Source organism: Mustelus asterias, chromosome 4 (assembly GCF_964213995.1).
Source record: "Mustelus asterias chromosome 4, sMusAst1.hap1.1, whole genome shotgun sequence".
NCBI classification, from domain to species: Eukaryota; Metazoa; Chordata; class Chondrichthyes; order Carcharhiniformes; family Triakidae; genus Mustelus; species Mustelus asterias.
Window position 1 is genome coordinate 151,963,679 of NC_135804.1, and position 22,888 is coordinate 151,986,566.

Sequence of the window (22,888 nt, forward strand, 5' to 3'; positions counted from 1 at the left end):
GCTATCCTAGATCTGGTTCTGTGTAATGAGACGGGAATAATTAATGATCTTGGAGTTAGGGATCCTCTAGGAAGAAGCGATCACAGTATGGTTGAATTTAAAATACAGACGGAGCGTCAGAAAGTAAAATCCAATACCAGTGTCTTGTCCTTAAACAAAGGAGACTATAAAGGGATGAGGGAAGAGTTGGCTAAGATAGACTAGGAGCAAAACCTTTATGGTGGGACAATTGAGGAACAGTGGAGGACTTTCAAAGAAATCTTTCACAGTGCTCAGCAAAAGTATATACCAGTGATAAGGAAGGACTGTAGAAAAAGAGATATGATGTGGAGATGCCGGCGTTGGACTGGGGTAAACACAGTAAGAAGTTTAACAACACCAGGTTAAAGTCCAACAGGTCTATTTGGTAGCAAAAGCCACACAAGCTTTCGGAGCTGCAAGCCCCTTCTTCAGGTGAGTGGGAATTCTGTTCACAAACAGAGCATATAAAGACACAAACTCAATTTACATGAATAATGGTTGGAATGCGAATACTTACAACTAATCAAGTCTTTAAGAAACAAAACAACATGAGTGGAGAGAGCATCAAGACAGGCTAAAAAGATGTGTATTGTCTCCAGACAAGACAGCCAGTGAAACTCTGTGGGGGTTACAAATAGTGGGACATGAACCCAATATCTTGGTTGAGGCCGTCCTCGTGTGTGGGATATTGGGTTCATGTCCCACTATTTGTAACCCCCACAGAGTTTCACTGGCTGTCTTGTCTGGAGACAATACACATCTTTTTAGCCTGTCTTGATGCTCTCTCCACTCATGTTGTTTTGTTTCTTAAAGACTTGATTAGTTGTAAGTATTCGCATTCCAACCATTATTCATGTAAATTGAGTTTGTGTCTTTATATGCTCTGTTTGTGAACAGAATTCCCACTCACCTGAAGAAGGGGCTTGCAGCTCCGAAAGCTTGTGTGGCTTTTGCTACCAAATAAACCTGTTGGACTTTAACCTGGTGTTGTTAAACCTCTTACTGTGAAAAAGAGATAATCAGTCATGGATATCTAAGGAAATAAAGGAGGGTGTCAAATTGAAAGAAAATGCATACAAAGTGACAAAGATTGGTGGGAACCTAGAGGATTGGGAAATCTTTAAAGGTCAGCAGAAAGCCACAAAAAAAGCTATAAAGAAAAATAAGATAGATTATGAGAGTAAACTAGCTCAGAATATAAAAACAGAAAGCAAAAGTTTCTACAAATATATAAAACGAAAAAGAGTGGCGAAAGTAAACATTGCTCCTTTAGAGGATGAGAAGGGGGATGTAATAACTGGAAATGAGAAAATGGCTGAGGCATTGAACAGGTATTTTGTGTCGGTCTTCACAGTGGAAGACACAAATAACATGCCAAAAATTGATGACAGGAAGGCTATGGCAGGTGAGGTCCTAGAAACTATCATTATCACAAAAGAGGTAGTGTTGGGCAAGTTAATGGGGCTAAAGGTAGACAAGTCTCCTGGTCCTGATGGAATGCATCCCAGGGTACTTAAAGAGATGGCGGGAGAAATTTTTAATGCACTAGTGGTAATTTACCAAAATGCGCTGGACTCTGGGGTGGTTCCCGCAGATTGGAAAACAGCAAATGTGATACCACTGTTTAAAAAAGGAGGTAGACAAAAGGCAGGTAACTATAGGCCGGTTAGCTTAACTTCTGTAGTAGGGAAAATGCTTGAATCTATCATCAAGGAAGAAATAGCGAGACATCTGGATATAAATTGTCCCATTGGTAAGACGCAGCATGGGTTCATAAAAGGCAGGTCATGTTTGACTAATTTGGTGGAATTCTTTGAGAACATTACATGTGCAGTGGACAATGGGGAACCTGTGGATGTGGTGTAGCTGGATTTCCAGAAGGTATTTGACAAGGTGCTGCACCAAAGATTGCTACATAAGATAAAGATGCACAGTGTTACGGATAATGTATTAGCATGGATAGAGGATTGGTTAACTAACAGAAAGCAAAGAGTGGGGGTAAATGGGTGTTTTTCTGGTTGTCGATCAGTGACTAGTGGTGTGCCTCAGGGATCAGTGTTGGGACCGCAATTGTTTACAATTTACATAGATGATTTGGAGCTGGGAACCAAGTGTAGTGTGTCAAAATTCGCAGATGACACTAAGATGGGTGGCAGAGCAAAGTGTGCAGAGGACGCTGAAAGTCTGCAAAGGGATATAGATAATCTAAGTGAGTGGGCGAGGGTCTGTCAGATGGAGTACAATGTTGGTAAATGTGAGGTCATCCATTTTGGTGGGAATAACAGCAAAATGGACTATTATTTAAATGGTAAAAAATTGCAGCATGCTGCTGTGCAGAGGGACCTGGGTGTCCTTGTGCAGGAATCTCAAGGAGTTGGTTTGCAGGTGCAGAAGGTAACTAAGAAGGCAAATGGAATTTTGTCCTTCATTGCTAGAGGGATGGAGTTTAAAAACAGCGAGATTATGTTGCAGCTGGATAAGGTGCTGGTGAGGCCACACCTGGAGTACTGTGTACAGTTTTGGTCTCCTTACTTGAGAAAGGATATACTGACACTGGAGAGGGTGCAGAGGAGATTCACTAGGTTGATTCTGGAGTTGAGAGGGTTGGCTTATGAGGAGAGACTGAGTAGACTGGGGCTATACTCATTGGAATTCAGAAGATTGAGGGGAGATTTTATAGAAACATATAAGATTATGAAGGGAATAGATAAGATAGAAGCAGGGAAGTTGTTTCCACTGGTGGGTGAAACTAGAACTAGGGGACATGGCCTCAAAATAAGGGGAAGCAGATTTAGGACTGAGTTGAGGAGGAACTTCTTCACACAAAGGATTGTGAATCTGTGGAATTCCCTGCCCAGTGAAGCAGTTGAGGCTACCTCATTAAATGCTTTTAAGGCAAGGATAGATAAATTTTTGAACAGTAAAGGAATTAAGGGTTATGATGAGTGGGTGGGTAAGTGGAGCTGAGTCCACGAAAATATCAGCCATGATCTTATTGAATGGCGGAGCAGGCTCGAGGGGCCAGATGGCCTACTCCTGCTCCTAGTTCTTATATTCTTATGTTTTTATCCCTCTGTTCGCCTCCCGTTCATGAATCTTATCAAGATTCACCTTGAAAGTTGCTAATGTGCTTGCTTCCACCACCTCCACTGGCGGTGTATTCCAGCTACACGCCATCCTCTGTGTGAAAAACGTTCCCTGCACATCTCCCCTAAACTTACCCCCCTTCATCTTGAACCTGTGCTCTCTTGTAGGTGACCTTTCCACCCTGGGAAAAAGCCTCTGACTATCCACTCTGTCTATGCCTCTCATAATTTTATAGATCTGTCAGGTCGCCCCTCAGCCTCCTGTTCAAGTGAAAACAGTCCGAGTTTTCCCAACCTCTCCCTGTACCTAAACCCTCCAGACCAGGCAACATGATGGTAAATCTTTGCATCCTCCCCAAAGCATCCACATCCTTCTGATAGTGTGGCTAACAGAATTGCATGCAATATTCCAAATGTGGCCTAAGTGAAGTTTTATACAGCTGTAACAAAAGTTGCTAACTTTTATACCCGATGCCCTGGCCGATGTAGGTAAGCATGCTGTGTGACTTCTTGACCATCTTATCTACCTGTGTTGCCACTTTCTGGAATCTGTGGACCTGCGTGCCCAGATTCCTTTGGCAATGCTTCTAAGAGTTCTGCCATTTACTGTATAATTCGTACCTGTATTTGATCTTCCAAAATGCATCACCTTGTATTTGTCAAACACCATCTGCCATTTCTCTGCCCAAGTCTCCAATCTATCTATATCCTTCTGTATCCTTTGACATTCCTCGTCACTATCTGCAATTCTGCTCATTTTTGTGTCACCCGCAAGCTTACTAATCAGATAACCTACATTTTCCTCCAGATCTTTTATAAATATTACAAACAACAGAGGTCCCAGCACTGATCCCCATGAAATACCACAGATCGTCATTCTGAAAACACCCTTCCACCACTACCCTCTACCTTCTATAACCAAGCCAGTTCTGTATTCATCTAGCCAGCCCATCCCGGATCCCTGAGAATTTACCTTTTGTACCTATCTGCCATGTGGAACCTTGTCAAATGCTTTATTAAAGTCCATATAAACTACATCCACAGCCCTTCCCTCAGCAATTATTCTTGTCACCTCCTCAAAAAACTGAATCAAGTTGGTGAGACATGACCTTCCCCGTACAAAACCATGCTGCCTGTCACTAACAAGTCCATTCACTTCCAAATGCGAATAAATCCTGTCTCTCAGTATCTTCTCCAAAAGCTTCCTTTCCATTCTTAAACAAAGGAACAATTTTGGCCATTCTCCAGTTCTCTGGGACCTCGCCAGGTCATATGTAGAAGATTGTGACAGGTTTGAATAAGGTAGACAAGAAAAAAGCTCTTCCCATTAACATAGAACATAAAACAGTACAGCACAGAACAGGCCCTTTGGCCCATGATGTTGTGCCGAGCTTTATCTGAAACCAAGATCAAGCTATCCCACTCCCTATCATCCTGGTGTGCTCCATGTGCCTATCTAATAACCGCTTAAATGTTCCTAAAGTGTCTGACTCCACTATCACTGCAGGCAGTCCATTCCACATCCCAACCACTCTCTGCGTAAAGAACCTACCTCTGATATTCTTCCATTAGCTCCTCCATTAGCTAATGATACAAGGAATAGGGAACACAGATTTGAGGTTTTGAGCTAGAGATGTAATAGGAACCATGGAATCATGGAAGTGATGCTGCACAGGAGGAGGCCATTTGGCCCATCTTGTCCATGCTGATCCAAAGACACCCCGGTACCCTTTCCGAGTCCATCTTCCTGCATACGACCCATAGTCCTGTTGCTTACAGCACTTGAGGTGCAGATCCAGGTAGTTTAAGGTCTCTGCCTCCACCACCAATTTAGGCAGCGAATTCCAGACACCCACCACCCTCTGCATGTAAAGGTTTTTCCTCAAGTTCCCTCTACTCTTTCTACCACTTATGACCCCTGGTTTTTGAACTCTCTGCCAAGAGAAACTATCTCTACCCCTCACAATGTTGTACACCTTGATCATGTCACCCCTCAATCTTTTTTGTTCCAAGGATAACAACCCCAACCTCTTTAACCTCTCTTCATAGCTGCAATTCTCCAGCCCTGACAACATTTTAGTAAATCTTCTCTGCACCTTCTCCAGAACAATTATGTCCTTCCTGTATTGTGGTGACCAGAGCTGCACACAATACTCCAGTTGTGGCCTCATCCGTGTCTTTTATAGTTTCATCATCATATGTGTCGAATAATTCTTTTATGCAGTGGGTGGTAATGATCTTGAACTCACTGCTGACAAGGTAGAAGCAGGGATGAACAATTATTTCAAAAGGAAGTTGGATGGGAATAAAACTTTCAGGGCTACAGGGATAAAGTGGGATAATGGGAGTGAATGGATTCCTCTGCAGAGAGCTAGTATGGGCTGATTCTATGCGCTGATTGGCCTCTTGTATGGTAAGTGGCTCTATGCCTCATGAGAAGTGTGAAGATTTGTACGTTGAATGAGAGATGATATAAAATAAAGGATACAATTCCAAAGGGGGAGTGCAGGAGCAGAGGGAACTGAGTGTAAATGTGCACAAATTGTGGCAGGACAGATTGAGAAAGTGGTCACAAAGATATACAGGATCCTTGGCTTTATATATAGTGGCACAGAGTACAAAAGCAAGAGGTTATGATGAACTGCCAAAAACACTAGTTTGGCCTCAACTGGAGTATTATGTCCAGTTCTGAGCATCACACATTGGGAGGGATGTGAAAGAAGCATTAAAGAGGGTGCAAAGAGGGTTCACAAGAATAGTTCCAGGAATTATAAACTTCAGTACCATGGATAGGTTGGAGAAGCTGGGGTTGTTCAACTTTGAGAAGAGATGGTTGAGAAGAGAGTTGGTAGAGGTTTAGGGCAGCACGGTGGCCAATGGCCAGCACTGCTGCTTCATAGCGTCAGGGATTCGGGTTCAATTCCCAGCTTGGGTCACTGTCTGTGTGGAGTCTGCACGTTCTCCCCGTGTCTGCGTGGATTTCCTCCGGGTGCTCCAGTTTCCTCTCACAGTCGAAAGATGTGCAGATTAGATGAATTGGCCATGCTAAATTGTCTCTTAATGTAGGCCTGGGTAAGATGATGAGTCGGTGCAGATCCGATGGGCCAAATGACCTTCTGCACTGTAGGGGTTCTCTGATTCTCTGAGGTGTTCAGAAGTATGGGGACTGTGGATGGAGTCAATAGAGAGAAAGTTTCCATTGGCAAAAGGATTGACAATCAGAGAAATGCCGATTTAAAGTGATTGACAAAAAACCAAAAATGGCATGAAGAAAAGTTTACACAGTGACTGCACTGCCTGAGAATGTGGTGGAGGGTTTCACAAGGAGATTAGGTAAGCACCAGAGAAGGGAAAAGGTCCACGGCTAGCAGAAGGGTCGAGATAGTGGGACTAGCTAAGTTGCTTTAAAAGAGAGTCAGCAGACAAAATGGGCTGAATGGCCCCTTCTGTGCTGGAAGCATTCTATAATCCTTGAGTTTTCTAGGTGTCCAGATCACCAACAACCTGTCCTGGTCCCCCCATGCTGACACTATAGTTAAGAAAGCCCTCCAAAGCCTCTACTTTCTCAGAAGACTAAGGAAATTTGGTATGTCCACTACGACTCTCACCAACCTTTACAGATGCACCATAGAAAGCATTCTTTCTGGTTGTATCACAGCTTGGTATGGCTCCTACTCTGTCCAAGACCGCAAAGAACTACAAAAGGTCACGAGTGTAGCCCAATCCATCACGCAAACCAGCCTCCCATCCATTGACTCTGTCTACACTTCCCGCTACCTCGGCAAAGCAGCCAGCATAATTAAGGATCCCACACACTCCGGACATTCTCTCTCCCACCTTATTCTGTTGGGGAAAAGATACAAAAGTCTGAAGTCACATACCAACCGACTCAAAAACAGTTTCTTCCCTGCTGCCGTCAGACTTTTGAATGGGCCTACCTTATATTAAGCTGATCTTTCGCTACACCCTAGCTATGACTGTAACACTACACTCTGCACATTCCTTTCCTTCTCTTTTCCTTCTCTATGAATGGTATGCTTTGTCTGTACATGGCGCAAGAAACAGTACTTTTCACTGTATCCCAATACATGTGACAATAATAAATCAAATGATCCTAGGAAACATTTAAATGAAAATGTTGATAGAAGTTTGAAACTTTCTTCCGCAAACAGTGTTAGCTTTGCAAGTTTTAATTTGGAGATTGATAGCTTTTGGTTAACCAAAGGTATTAAGGGATATGGAATAGTGGAAACATGAAATTTGGCCGCAGGTCAGGTATGAATTCACTGGATAATAGAATCGGTTTAAGGGGTGAAATGACTTCTCCTGTTCCTATACTCCGGTAACTGATATCTTCCGAGCCCTGTATGTCTCTTATTTTCTGCCTTTACAAATATGGTGGACAGAATTCTAACAGCTCACAACGATTGCTGCACATCGGAGGCTCAGCTACCTGTTACCTAGCTGAAAAATGGGTGTACACCATCAGATTTCTGGGACTTGTATTTAGATTGTTCCATAAAAATTACCTTAGTGATGTTTTTGGAAGCTATCATTACTGCTTGTTCTTTCCAGGAACTCTGTCCAACTTAAGTGATTAATGTCCACAGCTGATGATAAATATCACTGGCTATAGGCTTTCAATTCCTGCCATTTCCCTCTGGGTGCTGCTCCACTGCCACTCGCAGCTGTCCTGTGCTTCACATAAGTGACTTCATGGCTGAGTCTCGGACAACAGTATTTGACTACAGGACACAACAGCTGCGCAGGTCTGGCCCTTGCCTGACATTGCCTTGTGTGCAGGAGTCATGGAATTGAGCTTAGCAATCGCGTCTCTATATCAGCTACTTTGAGGCATCTGTATTGTTAGTTAACACTTGTCTGGACTCAGCAGCTGAACATCAGGAGAGTAATGTGTAAGTGCACCTTTGGCTTTTTGCTGTATCAGCACAGCGCTTCAATAAAAACAGTGGGGACTTTAAACATTGAGTTTGTGCAATATACCAATTATCTGACATAGGTGGGTAGGAAACCATTTTAGACCCAACTGGCACATTTTGCAATGAAAAGATTGAGGTCCTAGCTAAAAGTTAATGCTTTATCTCTTTCTGTCTCTTGAGTTTAAATAATAGCTCTTGAACGGATTACTCTGTACATCACTCGAGAACATCTCATTAATTTTCAGAATCCAGAACTGCTTCTTCGGGACCGAGTTTACTTACTGTCTTCCTGGGAATCATCTGCATTGTAGCATTAATGTTACCAACACTTGGAGAAGCAGAATCTCTGGTGCCTGTCTACCTCCACTTGAGTGTCAATCAGAAATTAGTTGCTGCTTATGTTTTAGGTAAGTACATTAAGCATTGAATCGAGTGCTGAATGACACTGAGACAGTGTTTAAAGTCAGGGATTCCATTGAGGAGGCTCCTACATCTATGGCTCTACATTTCTTAATCATTCCCTGAGTAAACATGAATAGCCGTTGTTTCAATAACTGAAACTCTGGCAATACAGAAATGTAATATATGTTACTGCCACTTTTCTTTATATTGAGGATATTGATTTCATCTGGAAATGTTTATCTGCTGTGATGCTGTAAACACTTACAGCATTGACCACCATTGCAATTTCAGTGATTATGCAATACCCTGCACAGTGGGTTTTATTACATTTGCTTTTCATGACATGTCTTAGAATTTTGCAGTGCAAAGAGGTCATTTGGCCCATCTCAGTTCAACTGGGCATCTTTTTAGACCTGTTGTGAAAGGAACATGTTTCGAAATGCCTGTATTCCCTGCAAACTTATGGCAAAACAGCAATCTAATCAAAAGTGTGTTAACCAGGGTTCAGGGTAAACACATTCCTCTTAGAGTGAAGAGCAAGGCTGGTAGAAGTAGGGAACCCTGGATGACTCGGGATATTGAGGCCCTGGTCAAGAAGAAGAAGAAGGAGGCACATGACATGCATAGGCAGCTGGGATCAAGTGAATCCTAGGGGGTATAGGAGTAGAGTTAAGAGAGAAATCAGGAGGGCAAAAAGGGGACACGAGATTGTGTTGGCAGATAAGGCAAAGGAGAATCCAAAGAGCTTCTACAAATACATAAAGGGCAAAAGAGTAACAAAGGAGAGAGCCTCTTCAGGATCAACAAGGTAATCTACGTCCGGATCCACAAGAGATCCTAAATGAATATTTCTCATCAGTATTTACTGTTGAGAAAAGCATGGATATGAGGGAACTTGGGGAAATAAAGACTGATGTCTTGAGGAGTGTACATATTACAGAGAAGGAGGTGCTGGAAGTCTTAAAGCGCATCAAGGTAGATAAAACCCCGGGACCTGATTAAGTGAATCCCAGGACATTGTGGGAGGCTAGGGAGGAAATTGCGGGTCCCCTAGCAGAGACATTTGAATCATCGTTAGTTACAGGTGAGTTACCTGAAGATTGGAGGGTGGCAAATGTTTAAAAAGGGCTACAGGAAAAAGCCAGGAAACTACAGGCCAGTGAACCTCACATCTGTGGGGGGTATGTTGTTGGAAGGTATTTTGAAAGACAGGATCTACAGGCATTTAGAGACACAAGGACTGATTAGAGACAGTCAGCATGGCTTTGTGAGTGGAAAATCATGTCTCAAATTTGATTGAGTTTTTTGAAGGGGTAACCAAGAAGGTGGATGAGGGCAGTGCAGTTGATGTTGTCTACATGGACTTTAGCAAGGCCTTTGACAAGGTACCGCATAAGGTTAAATCTCACGGGACCCAGGATGAGGTGGCTAAATTGATACAAAATTGGCTTGATGACAGAAGCCAGAGGGTGGTTGTAGAGGTTGTTTTTCAAACTGGAGGCCTGTGACCAGCGGTGTGCCTCAGGGATCGGTGCTGGGTCCACTGTTATTTGTCATTTATATAGGAGTACAATATAAAGGGAAAGACTCTTAGTACTGTAGAGGATCAGAAGGAGCTTGGGGTCCGGGTCCATAGGACTCTGAAATCGGTCCCGCAGGTGGAGGAGGTGGTTAAGAAGGCGTATGCTGGCCTTTATCAATCAAGAGATTGAGTTTAGGAGTCCGGGGATAATGATGCAGCTATATAAGACCCTCGTCAGACCCCACTTGGAGTACTGTGCTCAGTTCTGGTCGCCTCATTACAGGAAGGATGTGGAAATGATTGAAAGGGTGCAGAGGAGATTTACAAGGATGTTGCCTGGATTGAGTGGCATGCCTTATGAGGATAGGCTGAGGGAGCTCGGTCTTTTCTCCTTGGAGAGACGTAGGATGAGAGGAGACCTAATAGAGGTATATAAGATGTTGAGAGGCATAGATCGGGTGGACTCTGAGGCTTTTTCCCAGGGTGGAAATGGCTGCTACGAGAGGACACAGGTTTAAGGTGCTGGGGGGTAGGTACAGGGGAAATGTTAGGGGGAAGTTTTTCACGCAGGTGGTGGGCGAGTGGAATCGGCTTTCGTCAGTGGTGGTGGAGGCAAACTCAATAGGGTCTTTTAAGAGACTCCTGGATGAGTACATGGGACTTAATAGGATGGAGGGTTGTAGGTAGGTCTAAAAGGTAGGGATATGTTCGGCACAACTTGTGGGCCGAAGGGCCTGTTTTGTGCTGTAGTTTTCTATGTTTCTAAAAGGAAAAGGAAAGCGTACAATAGGTTCAGAGAGCTAGGCGATGATGGGGATCTCGATGAGTATACGCCTTGTCGGAAGGGACTTAAGAAGGAAATTAGGAGAGCCAGAAGGGGTCACGAGAAGGCCTTGGCAGGTAAGATTAAGGAGAACCCTAAGGCGTTCTATAAATATGTGAAGAGTAAAAGGATGAGATGTGAAGGAATAGGACCTATAAAATGTGACGGTGAGAACAAAGAACAGTACAGCACAGGAAACAGGCCCTTCGACCCTCCAAGCCTGTGCCGCTCCTTGGTCCAACTAGACCAATCGTTTGTATCCCTCCATTCCCAGGCTGCTCATGTGACTATCCAGGTAAGTCTTAAACGATGTCAGCGTGCCTGCCTCCACCACCCTACTTGGCAGCATATTCCAGGCCCCCAACACCCTCTGTGTAAAAAACATCCCTCTAATATCTGAGTTATACTTCGCCCCTCTCACCTTGAGCCCGTGACCCCTCGTGATCGTCACCTCCGACCTGAGAAAAAGCTTCCCACTGTTCACCCTATCTATCCCCTTCATAATCTTGTACACCTCTATTAGGTCTCCCCTCATTCTCCATCTTTCCAGGGAGAACAGCCCCAGTTTACCCAATCTCTCCTCATAGCTAAGACCCTCCATACCAGGCAACATCCTGGTAAACCTTCTCTGCGCTCTCTCTAACGCCTCCACGTCTTTCTGGTAGTGCGGCGACCAGAACTGGACGCAGTACTCCAAATGTGGCCTAACCAGCGTTCTATACAGCTGCATCATCAGACTCTAGCTTTTATACTCTATACCCCGTCCTATAAAGGCAAGCATACCATATGCCTTCTTCACCACCTTCTCCACCTGTGTTGCCACCTTCAAGGATTTGTGGACTTGCACACCTAGGTCCCTCTGTGTTTCTATACTCCTGATGACTCTGCCATTTATTGTATAACTCCTCCCTACATTATTTCTTCCAAAATGCATCACTTCGCATTTATCCGGATTAAACTCCATCTGCCACCTCTCCGCCCAATTTTCCAGCCTATCTATATCCTGCTGTATTGCCCGACAATGCTCTTCGCTATCCGCAAGTCCAGCCATCTTCGTGTCATCCGCAAACTTGCTGATTACACCAGTTACACCTTCTTCCAAATCATTTATATATATCGCAAATAGCAGAGGCCCCAGTACAGAGCCCTGCGGAACACCACTGGTCACAGACCTCCAGCCGGAAAATGACCCTTCGACCACTACCCTCTGTCTCCTATGGCCAAGCCAGTTCTCCTTGTATCCCATGAGCCTTAACCTTCTTAACCAACCTGCCATGTGGGACTTTGTCAAATGCCTTACTGAAATCCATATAGACGACATCCACGGCCCTTCCTTCATCAACCGTTTTTGTCACTTCCTCAAAAAACTCCAAATTTGTAAGGCACAACCTCCCTCTTACAAAACCATGCTGTCTGTCACTAATGAGATTGTTCCGTTCTAAATGCACATACATCCTGTCTCTAAGAATCCTCTCCAACAACTTCCCCACCACGGACGTCAAGCTCACCGGCCTATAATTTCCTGGGTTATCCCTGCTACCCTTCTTAAACAACGGGACCACATTCGCTCTCCTCCAATCCTCAGGGACCTCACCCGTGTCCAAAGAAGCGACAAAGATTTCCGTCAGAGGCCCAGCAATTTCATCTCTCGTCTCCCTGAGCAGTCGAGGATAGATGCCATCAGGCCCTGGGGCTTTGTCAGTTTTAATGTTCCCTAAAAAACCTAACACTTCCTCTCTTGTAATGGAGATTTTCTCTAACGGGTCAACACCTCCCTCCGAGACACTCCCGGTTAACACGCCCCTCTCCTTCGTGAATACCGATGCAAAGTATTCATTTAGGATCTCCCCTATTCCCTTGGGTTCTAAGCATAATTCCCCTCCTTTGTCCCTGAAAGGTCCGATTTTCTCCCTGACAACTCTTTTGTTCCTAATGTATGAATAGAATGCCTTAGGATTCTCCTTAATCCTGCCTGCCAAGAACATCTCGTGACCTCTTTTTGCCCTTCTAACTCCCCGTTTGAGTTCTTTCCTACTCTCTCTGTATTCCTCCAGAGCTCCATCTGTTTTCAGTTGCCTGGACTTAACGTACGCCTCCCTTTTCATTTTAATCAGATCCTCAATTTCCCTGGTTATCCACGGCTCTCGAATCCTACCTTTCCTATCTTTCCTTTTTACAGGCACATGCCTATCCTGCAGCCTTATCAATAGTTCCTTAAAAGACTCCCACATGCCAGACGCGGACTTACCCTTGAACATCCTCTCCCAATCAACATCCACCAATTCCTGCCTAATCCGGCTATAGTTAGCCTTCCCCCAATTTAGCACCCTGCCCGTAGGACAGCACTCATCCTTGTCCATTACTATCCTAAAGTTAACAGAGTTGTGGTCACTATTTGCCACATGTTCCCCTACCGAAACTTTGACGACCTGACCGGGCTCATTTCCCAGAACTAGGTCCAGTATAGCCCCCTCTCCAGTCGGGCTATCTACATACTGTTCCAAAGAACCTTCCAGTACGCATTTTACAAATTCCTCCCCGTCCGGACCCCCAGCTCTAAGCACTTTCCAGTCTGTGCCAGGGAAATTAAAGTCCCCCACTACAACAACCCTATTTTTTCTGCACCTATCCAGAATCTCCTGACATATCCTTTCCTCCACTTCCCGTGGGCTGTTGGGTGGTCTGTAGTACACCCCCACCATAGTGACTGCACCCTTCCTGTAGTCTGTACGGAACCGGAATAAATAGCAGAGGTGCTTAACGAATACTTTACCTCGGTATTCACGGTGGAAAAAGAAGCTGGTGGTTGTACTACAGGATTGCGGCGGATTGAGAAGATTGAGTTTGTCGACATTAAGAAAGAGGATGTGTTGGAAATTTTGAATAGCATCAAGATAGATAAGTCGCCGGGACCGGATGGGATGTACCTCAGGTTACTGTGGGAGGTGAGGGAATAGATTGCAGAGCCTCTGGCGATGATCTTTGTGTCGTCGATGGAGACGGGAGAGGTTCCGGAGATTGGAGGATTGCGGATGTGGTTCCTTTATTCAAGAAAGGTATGAAAAGCATAGATAGGGTGAACGGTGGGAAGCTTTTCCCCAGGTTGGTGGTGACGTTCACGAGGGGTCATAGGTTCAAGGTGAAGGGGGGGAGGTTTAACACAGATATCAGTGGGACATATTTTACACAGAGGGTGGTGGGGGCCTGGAATGCGCTGCCAGGCAAGGTGGTGGAGGCGGACACACTGGGAATGTTTAAGACTTATCTAGACAGCCATATGAACGGAGTGGGAATGGAGGGATACAAAAGAATGGTCTAGTTTGGACCAGGGAGCGGCACGGGCTTGGAGGGCCGAAAGGCCTGTTCCTGTGCTGTTTTGTTCTTAAAGGGAATAGGGATAGCCCAGGAAATTACCGACCGGTGAGTCTAACCTCAGTGGTTGGTAAGTTGATGGAGAAGATCCTGAGGGACAGGATTTATGAACATTTAGAGACATTTAGTATGCTCAAAAGTAGTCAGCACGGCTTTGTCAAAGGCAAATCGTGCCTTATGAGCCTGGTGGAGTTCTTTGAAAATGTGACTAAACACATTGACGAAGGAAAAGTGGTAGATGTGGTTTACATGGACTTCAGCAAGGCGTTCGATAAGGTCCCCCATGCAAGACTTCTCGAGAAAGTGAGAGGGCATGGGATCCAAGGGGCTGTTGCCTTGTGGATCCAGAACTGGCTTGCCTGCAGAACAGTAAGAAGTCTCACAACACCAGGTTAAAGTCCAACAGGTTTATTTGGTAGCAAATACCATAAGCTTTCGGAGCGCTGCCCCTTCGTCAGATGGAGTGGATATCTGTTCTCCAACAGTGCACAGAGACACAGAAATCAAGTTACAGAATTCTAATTAGAATGCAAATCTCTACAGCCAGCCAGGTCTTAAAGGTACAGATAATGTGGATGGAGGGAACATTAAACACAGGTTAAAGAGATGTGTATTGTCTCCAGACAGAACAGCAAGTAAGATTCTGCAAGATCAGGGGGTAAGCGGTGGGGGTTACTGATAATCTGACATAAATCCAACATCCCGGTTTAGGCCGTCCTCATGTGTGCGGAACTTGGCTATCAGTTCCTGCTCAGCGACTCTGCGCTGTCGTGTGTCGTGAAGACCGCCTTGGACCTTCAACCGATGCTATACACTAGATACATCAATGACATTTTCTTCCTTTGGAGTCATGGTGAGCAATCACTGGAACAACTCTATGATGACACCAACAAGTTCCATCCCACCATCAGACTCACCATAGACTACTCTCCGGAATTGGTTGCATTCTTGGACACACGCATCTCCATTAAGGACGGTCACCTCAGCACCTCACTGTACCGCAAGCCCACGGATAACCTCACGATGCTCCACTTCTCCAGCTTCCACCCTAAACACGTTAAAGAAGCCATCCCCTACGGACAAGCCCTCCGAATACACAGGATCTGCTCGGATGAGGAGGATCGCAACAGACACCTCCAGACGCTGAAAGATGCCCTCATAAGAACAGGATATGGCACTCGACTCATCGATCAACAGTTCCTACGCGCCACAGCGAAAAACCGCACCAACCTCCTCAGAAGACAAACACGGGACACAGTGGACAGAGTACCCTTCGTTGTCCAGTACTTCCCCGGAGCGGAGAAGCTACGGCATCTCCTCCGGAGCCTTCAACATGTCATTGCTGAAGACAAACATCTCGCCAAGGCCATCCCCACACCCCCACTTCTTGCCTTCAAACAACCACGCAACCTCAAACAGACCATTGTCCGCAGCAAACTACCCAGCCTTCAGGAGAACAGTGACCATGACACCACACAACCCTGCCACAGCAACCTCTGCAAGACGTGCCGGATCATCGACACGGATGCCATCATCTCACGTGAGAACACCATCTACCAGGTACACGGTACATACTCTTGCAACTCGGCCAACGTTGTCTACCTGATACGCTGCAGGAAAGGATGTCCCGAGGCATGGTACATTGGGGAAACCATGCAGACGCTACAACAACGGATGAATGAACACCGCTCGACAATCACCAGGCAAGACTGTTCTCTTCCTGTTGGGGAGCACTTCAGCAGTCACGGGCATTCAGCCTTGGATCTTCAGGTAAGCGTTCTCCAAGGCGGCCTTTATGACACACGACAGCGCAGAGTCGCTGAGCAGAAACTGATAGCCAAGTTCCGCACACATGAGGTCGGCCTAAACCGGGATGTTGGATTTATGTCACATTATCAGTAACCCCCACCGCTTACCCCCTGATCTTGCAGAATCTCACTAGCTGTTCTGTCTGGAGACAATACACATCTCTTTAACCTGTGTTGAATGCTCCCTCCACCCACATTATCTGTACCTTTAAGACCTGCCTGGCTGTAGAGATTTGCATTCTAATTAGTATTCTGTAACTTGATTTCTGTGTCTCTGTGCACTGTTGGAGAACAGATATCCACTCCATCTGACGAAGGGGCAGCGCTCCGAAAGCTTATGGTATTTGCTACCAAATAAACCTGTTGGACTTTAACCTGGTGTTGTGAGACTTCTTACTGTGCTTACCCCAGTCCAACGCCGGCATCTCCACATCTTGCCTGCAGAAGGCAGAGAGTGGTTGTCGATGGGTCTTTTTCTGAATGGAGTTCGGTCACCAGTGGAGTGCCCCAGAGATCTGTTCTGGGACCCTTGCTGTTTGTCATTTTCATAAATGACCTGCATGAGGAAGTGGAGGGATAGGTTGGTAAGTTTGCCGACGACACGAAGGTTGGTGGTGTTGTGGATAGTTTGGAGGGATGTCAGAAGCTGCAGCGTGACATAGATAGGATGCAAGACTGGGCGGAGAAGTGGCAGATGGACTTCAACCTGGATAAATGTGTAGTGGTCCATTTTGGCAGGTCAAATGGGATGAAGGAATATAATATCAAGGGTAAGACTCTTAGCACTGTAGAGGATTAGAAGGACCTTGGGGTCCGGGTCCATAGGACTCTTAAATTGGCCTCACAGGTAGAGGAGGTGATTAAGAAGGCGTATGGTGTGCTGGCTTTCATCAATCGAGGGATTGAGTTTAGGAGGCGGGAGATAATGATGCAGCTTTATAAGACCCTTGTCAGACCCCACTTGGAGTACTGTGCTCAGTTTTGGTCGCCTCATTACAGGAAGGATGTAGAAATTATTGAAAGGCTGCAGAGAAGATTTACAAGGATGTTGCCTGGATTGGTTGGCATGCCTTATGAGGATAGGTTGAGGGAGCTCGGTCTTTTCTCCTTGGAGAGACAAAGGATGAAAGGTGACTTGATAGAGGTGTACAAGATGTTGAGAGGTATAGATCGGGTGGATTCTCAGAAGCTATTTCCCAGGGCTGTAATGGCTGCTACAAGAGGACACAGGTTTAAAGTGCTGGGGAGTAGGTACTGAGGAGATGTCAGGGGTAAGTTTTTCACTCAGAGGGTGGTGGGTGAGTGGAATCGGCTGCCGTCAGTGGTGGTGGAGGCAAACTTGATAGGGTCATTTAAGAGACTTCTGGATGAGTACATGGGACTTAATAGGATTGAGGGTTATAGGTAAGCCTATATATAGGCCTAGGTAGGGACATGACCGGCGCAACCTGTGGGCTGAAGGGCCTGTTTGTGCTGTAGTTTTTCTATGTTCTATGTTTTAAAGCGCTAAATGAGGTGAAGGATGAAATAAACTGTGAACCAGGTCAGTTTTGAGACATCTACCAGGGTAGAACTGCTGAATATTTCCAACATTCTGTATCAATTTCAGATTCCCGACATCTGTGTCTGTAGTATTTTGCTTTACTAATATCTCTTTGAGTTGCTTTAGTTACGGGTCCTGTCCCACACGTTGCCACAGAGAATTCTCAACATTTGATCACCGCAAATCAAACTGATCAGTTAGCATATTTCATCTCAAACAGAAGGGAATGAGAAAGTGTGGCTGCTCTTTAATCTCCCTGTGGAGTTCAATCCATTCCTGTCTGTGTTTTCTTTCATATGAGTTATTGAAGGGAGGCCTGGTCTCCCTGTCCACATTCAGGGAGAGGTAGTGTTCCTTCTGCTTCCAGAACATTTTCTCCCCAAGCAGCAGCAAGACAGGTTGTGGTCAGTTGATTCATTAGCTGATTGTGGAATCTTGCTGTGTACAGGTTTTCCTAAATAAGTGACTAATAGAACATAGAACAGTACAGCACAGAACAGGCCCTTCGGCCCACGATGTTGTGCCGACCTTCATCTGAAACCAAGATCAAGCTATCCCACTCCCTACCATCCTGGTGTGCTCCATGTGCCTATCCAATAACCGCTTAAATGTTCCTAAAGTGTCTGACTCCACTATCACTGCAGGCAGTCCATTCCACACCCCAACCACTCTCTGCGTGAAGAACCTACCTCTGATATCCTTCCTATATCTCCCACCATGAACCCTATAGTTATGCCCCCTCGTAATAGCTCCATCCACCCGAGGAAATAGTCTTTGAACGTTCACTCGATCTATCCCCTTCATCATTTTATAAACCTCTATTAAGTCTCCCCTCAATCTCCTCCGCTCCAGAGAGAACAGCCCCAGCTCCCTCAACCTTTCCTCATAAGACCGACACTCCAAACCAGGCAGCATCCTGGTAAATCTCCTCTGCACTCTTTCCAGCGCTTCCACATCCTTCTTATAGTGAGGTGACCAGAACTGCACGCAATATTCCAAATGCGGTCTCACCAAGGTCCTGTACAGTTGCAGCATAACCCCACGGCTCTTAAACTCCAACCCCCTGTTAATAAAAGCTAACACACTATATGCCTTCTTCACAGCTCTATCCACTTGAGTGGCAACCTTCAGAGATCTGTGGATATGGACCCCAAGATCTCTCTGTTCCTCCACAGTCTTCAGAACCCTACCTTTGACCCTGTAATCCACATTTAAATTAGTCCTACCAAAATGAATCACCTCACATTTATCAGGGTTAAACTCCATTTGCCATTTTTCAGCCCAGCTTTGCATCCTATCTATGTCTCTTTGCAGCCTACAACACCCCTCCACCTCATCCACTACTCCACCAATCTTGGTGTCATCAGCAAATTTACTGATCCACCCTTCAGCCCCCTCCTCTAAGTCATTAATAAAAATCACAGAGCAGAGGACCAAGCACCGATCCCTGCGGCACTCCGCTAGCAACCTGCCTCCAGTCCGAAAATTTTCCATCCACCACCACCCTCTGTCTTCGATCAGATAGCCAGTTACCTATCCAATCGGCCAACTTTCCCTCTATCCCACACCTCCTTACTTTCATCATAAGCCGACCATGGGGGACCTTATCAAACGCCTTACTAAAATCCATGTATATGACATCAACCGCCCTACCTTCATCAACACACCTAGTTACCTCCTCAAAAAATTCTATCAAATTTGTGAGGCACGATTTGCCCTTCACAAATCCGTGCTGACTATCCCGGATTAATCCGCATCTTTCTAAATGGTCGTAAATCCCATCCCTAAGGACCTTTTCCATCAATTTACCAACCACCGAAGTCAGACTAACCGGTCTATAATTACCAGGGTCATTTCTATTCCCTTTCTTAAACAGAGGAACAACATTTGCCACTCTCCAGTCCTCTGGCACCATCCCCGTGGACAGTGAGGACCCAAAGATCAAAGCCAAAGGCTCTGCAATCTCATCCCTCGCCTCCCAAAGAATCCTAGGATACATTTCATCAGGCCCAGGGGACTTATCGACCTTCAGTTTATTCAAAACTGCCAATACATCCTCCCTCCGAACATCTATTTCCTCCAGCCTATTAGCCTGTAACACCTTCTCTTCCTGAAAAACATGGCCCCTCTCCTTGGTGAACACTGAAGAAAAGTATTCATTCATCACCTCGCCTATCTCTACTGATTTCATACACAAGTTCCCACCACTGTCCTTGACCGGCCCTAACCTCACCCTGGTCATTCTTTTATTCCTCACATAAGCCTTGGGGTTTTCCTTGATCCGACCCGCCAAGGACTTCTCATGTCCCCTCCTAGCTCTCCTCAGCCCCTTTTTCAGCTCGTTCCTTGCTAACTTGTAACCCTCAGTCGAGCCATCTGAACCTTGTTTCCTCATCCCTACATAAGCTTCCCTCTTCCTTTTCACAAGACATTCCACCTCTTTTGTGAACCACAAATAGTAAATAGTAATAGTAAAAAATATTTCATTGGATGCACAGGCCTTTGAGATGTCCTGAAGACATTGGGCGTTCTGTATAAATGCATATTCCCAAACAAACAGAATCTTCTTTATTTCAGGTCTTGTGACCATGGTAATCCTGCGAACATGAAAAAATGAAATGAAGGAGGGAGAGTGGGGACTGATCCACTTGTTACTCTGGGCACAGGCTGGTCCTCTAGGGTGCTGTAATACCGTTTTCAGAATCTGAAAGCAGCTGGCAAGAGCAAGCAGCATGGATTTATCAAACTTTGTGCATTTTATTGTTTACGCAAGACTTTGGGACGAGATCGCCAGACATAAAACTGCAGTCTCGTTGTCTCAAAACACCAAGTCAATAAGCTTTCTTTGTTTTAATTGCTCTGAACAGTTTGGATAAACGGTTTCACATCTGCATAGAACCTTTATTAAATACAACATTTGTTACTTTTTACTCCTTGTTCAGCTTTGCTATGCAATCATGTGTGCTCCATGACAGGTGAGATCCCGAGGAAAAGCTTTGGTCCCTTGAGCAAAGCCAGTGAGTATCCATGAACTGCACCTGGAATAGTGCCAGGAATTGGTGATATCCAGTTTAGTGTACCGTGATAAAACTGACTTAATAACAAGCCCTTCAGCAGTGCAAAGCACTGTATGCAATTGGGGCAATGGGTACACACACAAAACTGTAACCTGTCCCTTCTCTCCACAGATTCTAGCGAATCTTTAATTCCAGATTTTGTTTTTATTTCAACAAGTGCACTTGTCAAACTTCAATTCGGATGGTTTTCAAAAAGCCTAAATTTCTACTTTAATCCACAATGCCAGTTGTGGCTCAGTGGGCAGAATGGTCCCCTCTGAATCAAAAGGTCATGGATTCAAGCCACAGCCCAAAGACTTGAGTACGTTATCCAAAGTGGCACTCAGTGCAGTGTTGAGGGAGTGCCGCACTGTCAGAGGGTCAGTACTGAGGGAGTGCCGCACTGTCAGAGGGTCAGTACTGAGGGAGTGCCGCACTGTCAGAGGGGTCAGTACTGAGGGAGTGCCGCACTGTCAGATGGTCAGTACTGAGGGAGTGCTGCACTGTCAGAGGATCTGTTTTCAATTTGAATGTTGAACTGTTGAGGTGGATAGCTCAATTCCAGTCGAGCAAGGTCGTTTCCCTATTGTTTGTTCCTGAATCGGCCCCAGCAAAAACTGATGAACTGGTCATTTATCACACTGCTTCTTGTGGGAATATGTCTGCAGGAACTGACTGCAGCAGTTCCTTCATTACAGGAGTGACTAATACTTCAGAGTTACTTCAATTGCTGTAAAATGCTTTGTGGTTTCCTCCTTTTGGAAGCAGACATTGGGACTGACAAGTTCACACAGCCGGCAGCCCTACCACATATACAAGTGCAAACAGTAGGTGTTTTAAAGGGAACATTAATTTTCCTCATAGGTTGTTGCAATAGTTCCACCTTAGTTAGCTGATTTTGAGATTAGGTTTAATGTGCAGTTAGTTTTGTGAAAGCCAGTTCTAAATATAAGATTAGGTCAGTGCACGACATATGCTAATAGCTTCGGTAGCCAGAGGCTTGGGTGCAGACATGTCTGCCTCGATGATAGTCTCAGGAGGTTCTGAATTGTTGCAGGAGCTGCCTTCCAAGTTGGTGAAGCTCAGCAATGATCTAGAACATAGCACAGTTACTGGAGGGGTCATCCATCCCCACCCCTTCCCCCTTCTTAGGGTCATACAGTTGTATACATCAGTGAATGGCATTCACATTGACCAGTGCTGCCCACAGTGGTTGGATCTGCTCTCCTTTCTCCCCACACTGAGCAGCAGTCCTTTACTTTAGATTTAACAATGGGGTATCAGACCCCCTCAACTACAAAAATCATTGGGGGCCAGGGGTCTGAATCTACAGAGCCCTAAGGGAAAGCTGGATTCAAAGTAGCAGGAGCAACTGCCTTCCATAGTCAAATAGCATATCAACTGTTTGAACACGCACAGTATGGCCACTTGGTTGAGGTATGAGGGCTTGGTTAATACTGCCAACAGAATTATATTGTAGCGAGCAGCACATCAAGTAAAGCGAAAAAAACAGGGTAATAAATGAAATGATTAGTTTGTAACCAGTGTCATCTTCCCCTTTCCCCACTGCCCTGTGTGTTGAGGATGGAGTTGAAGAATTGTTTGTCCGTTTTCCTGCACGGGTCTGTATCTAAACTTTTAACTGCTCTCTTGGAGCTGGGCAGCGGATTGTGTCAAACAGAAATTACCTGAATGCCAAGGTTGCTGCGTTGTTGAAGGCTTCTCCACAAAACAATAAATGTATTTAAAAAATAAATTGTTTAAAACAATTGTCAGGTCTTCTGCAAAGAAACTTATTAAAATGCTGAATTACTGAATGTGAGTTAAATTGTATTTAAACTTCTGGAAACAGCAAGCAGATTGTGACCACTGGAAATAAATGAGGGGGAAACTACAAGCACTGGGACACTGCCTCTGCCAGTGAAATGTGCTGTGTAAACTTACATTCTGCAGATTTTATGTGTTTAAAGGTCATTTATGTTTTTAAAAAGCAGTACCAGTATGACAATTTGTAAATGTTTACATCATGATTTATACAATTTATTTAAACATTTTAATAAAGTTATTTTTGAGAACAGATTTTAACATTTGCTGTTTTTTCCATTGTGAGAATGACACTTTACAATTTCTGACTCCTTTAACTTACGTGGGTAACTAGTGCATGGCCCTCACATTGTCGGTTATACAATGCACATGATTCCATTATTCTACATGGACAGAGCCAAATAATTGTTAAATTAAAACAACAGATGAAGTTCATGCAGTTAATGAGCAATTAAATATATACAGACTCTCATTTCTACCTAATATACTGG

At 44.9% G+C, this 22,888-nt stretch overlaps 1 protein-coding gene across 13 annotated transcripts in view; it reads left to right on the top strand.

Annotated features, from left to right (window-relative positions):
* Positions 1–22,652, top strand: part of mospd1 (motile sperm domain containing 1) — a 50,514-nt gene extending 27,862 nt beyond the window's left edge. For 7 of the 13 annotated variants that reach the window (XM_078211964.1, XM_078211966.1, XM_078211965.1 and 4 more), the window contains 2 exons: positions 8,293–8,454; positions 20,095–22,652. In XM_078211964.1, coding sequence (XP_078068090.1) covers positions 8,293–8,454; positions 20,095–20,126 — 194 coding nt within the window. In that variant the 3' untranslated portion in view covers positions 20,127–22,652. The remainder of the gene's footprint in view (positions 1–8,292; positions 8,455–20,094) is intronic. The other 6 variants (XM_078211972.1, XM_078211974.1, XM_078211975.1 and 3 more) reach the window with 1 other exon arrangement.
* Positions 22,653–22,888: the final 236 nt, after the last annotated feature.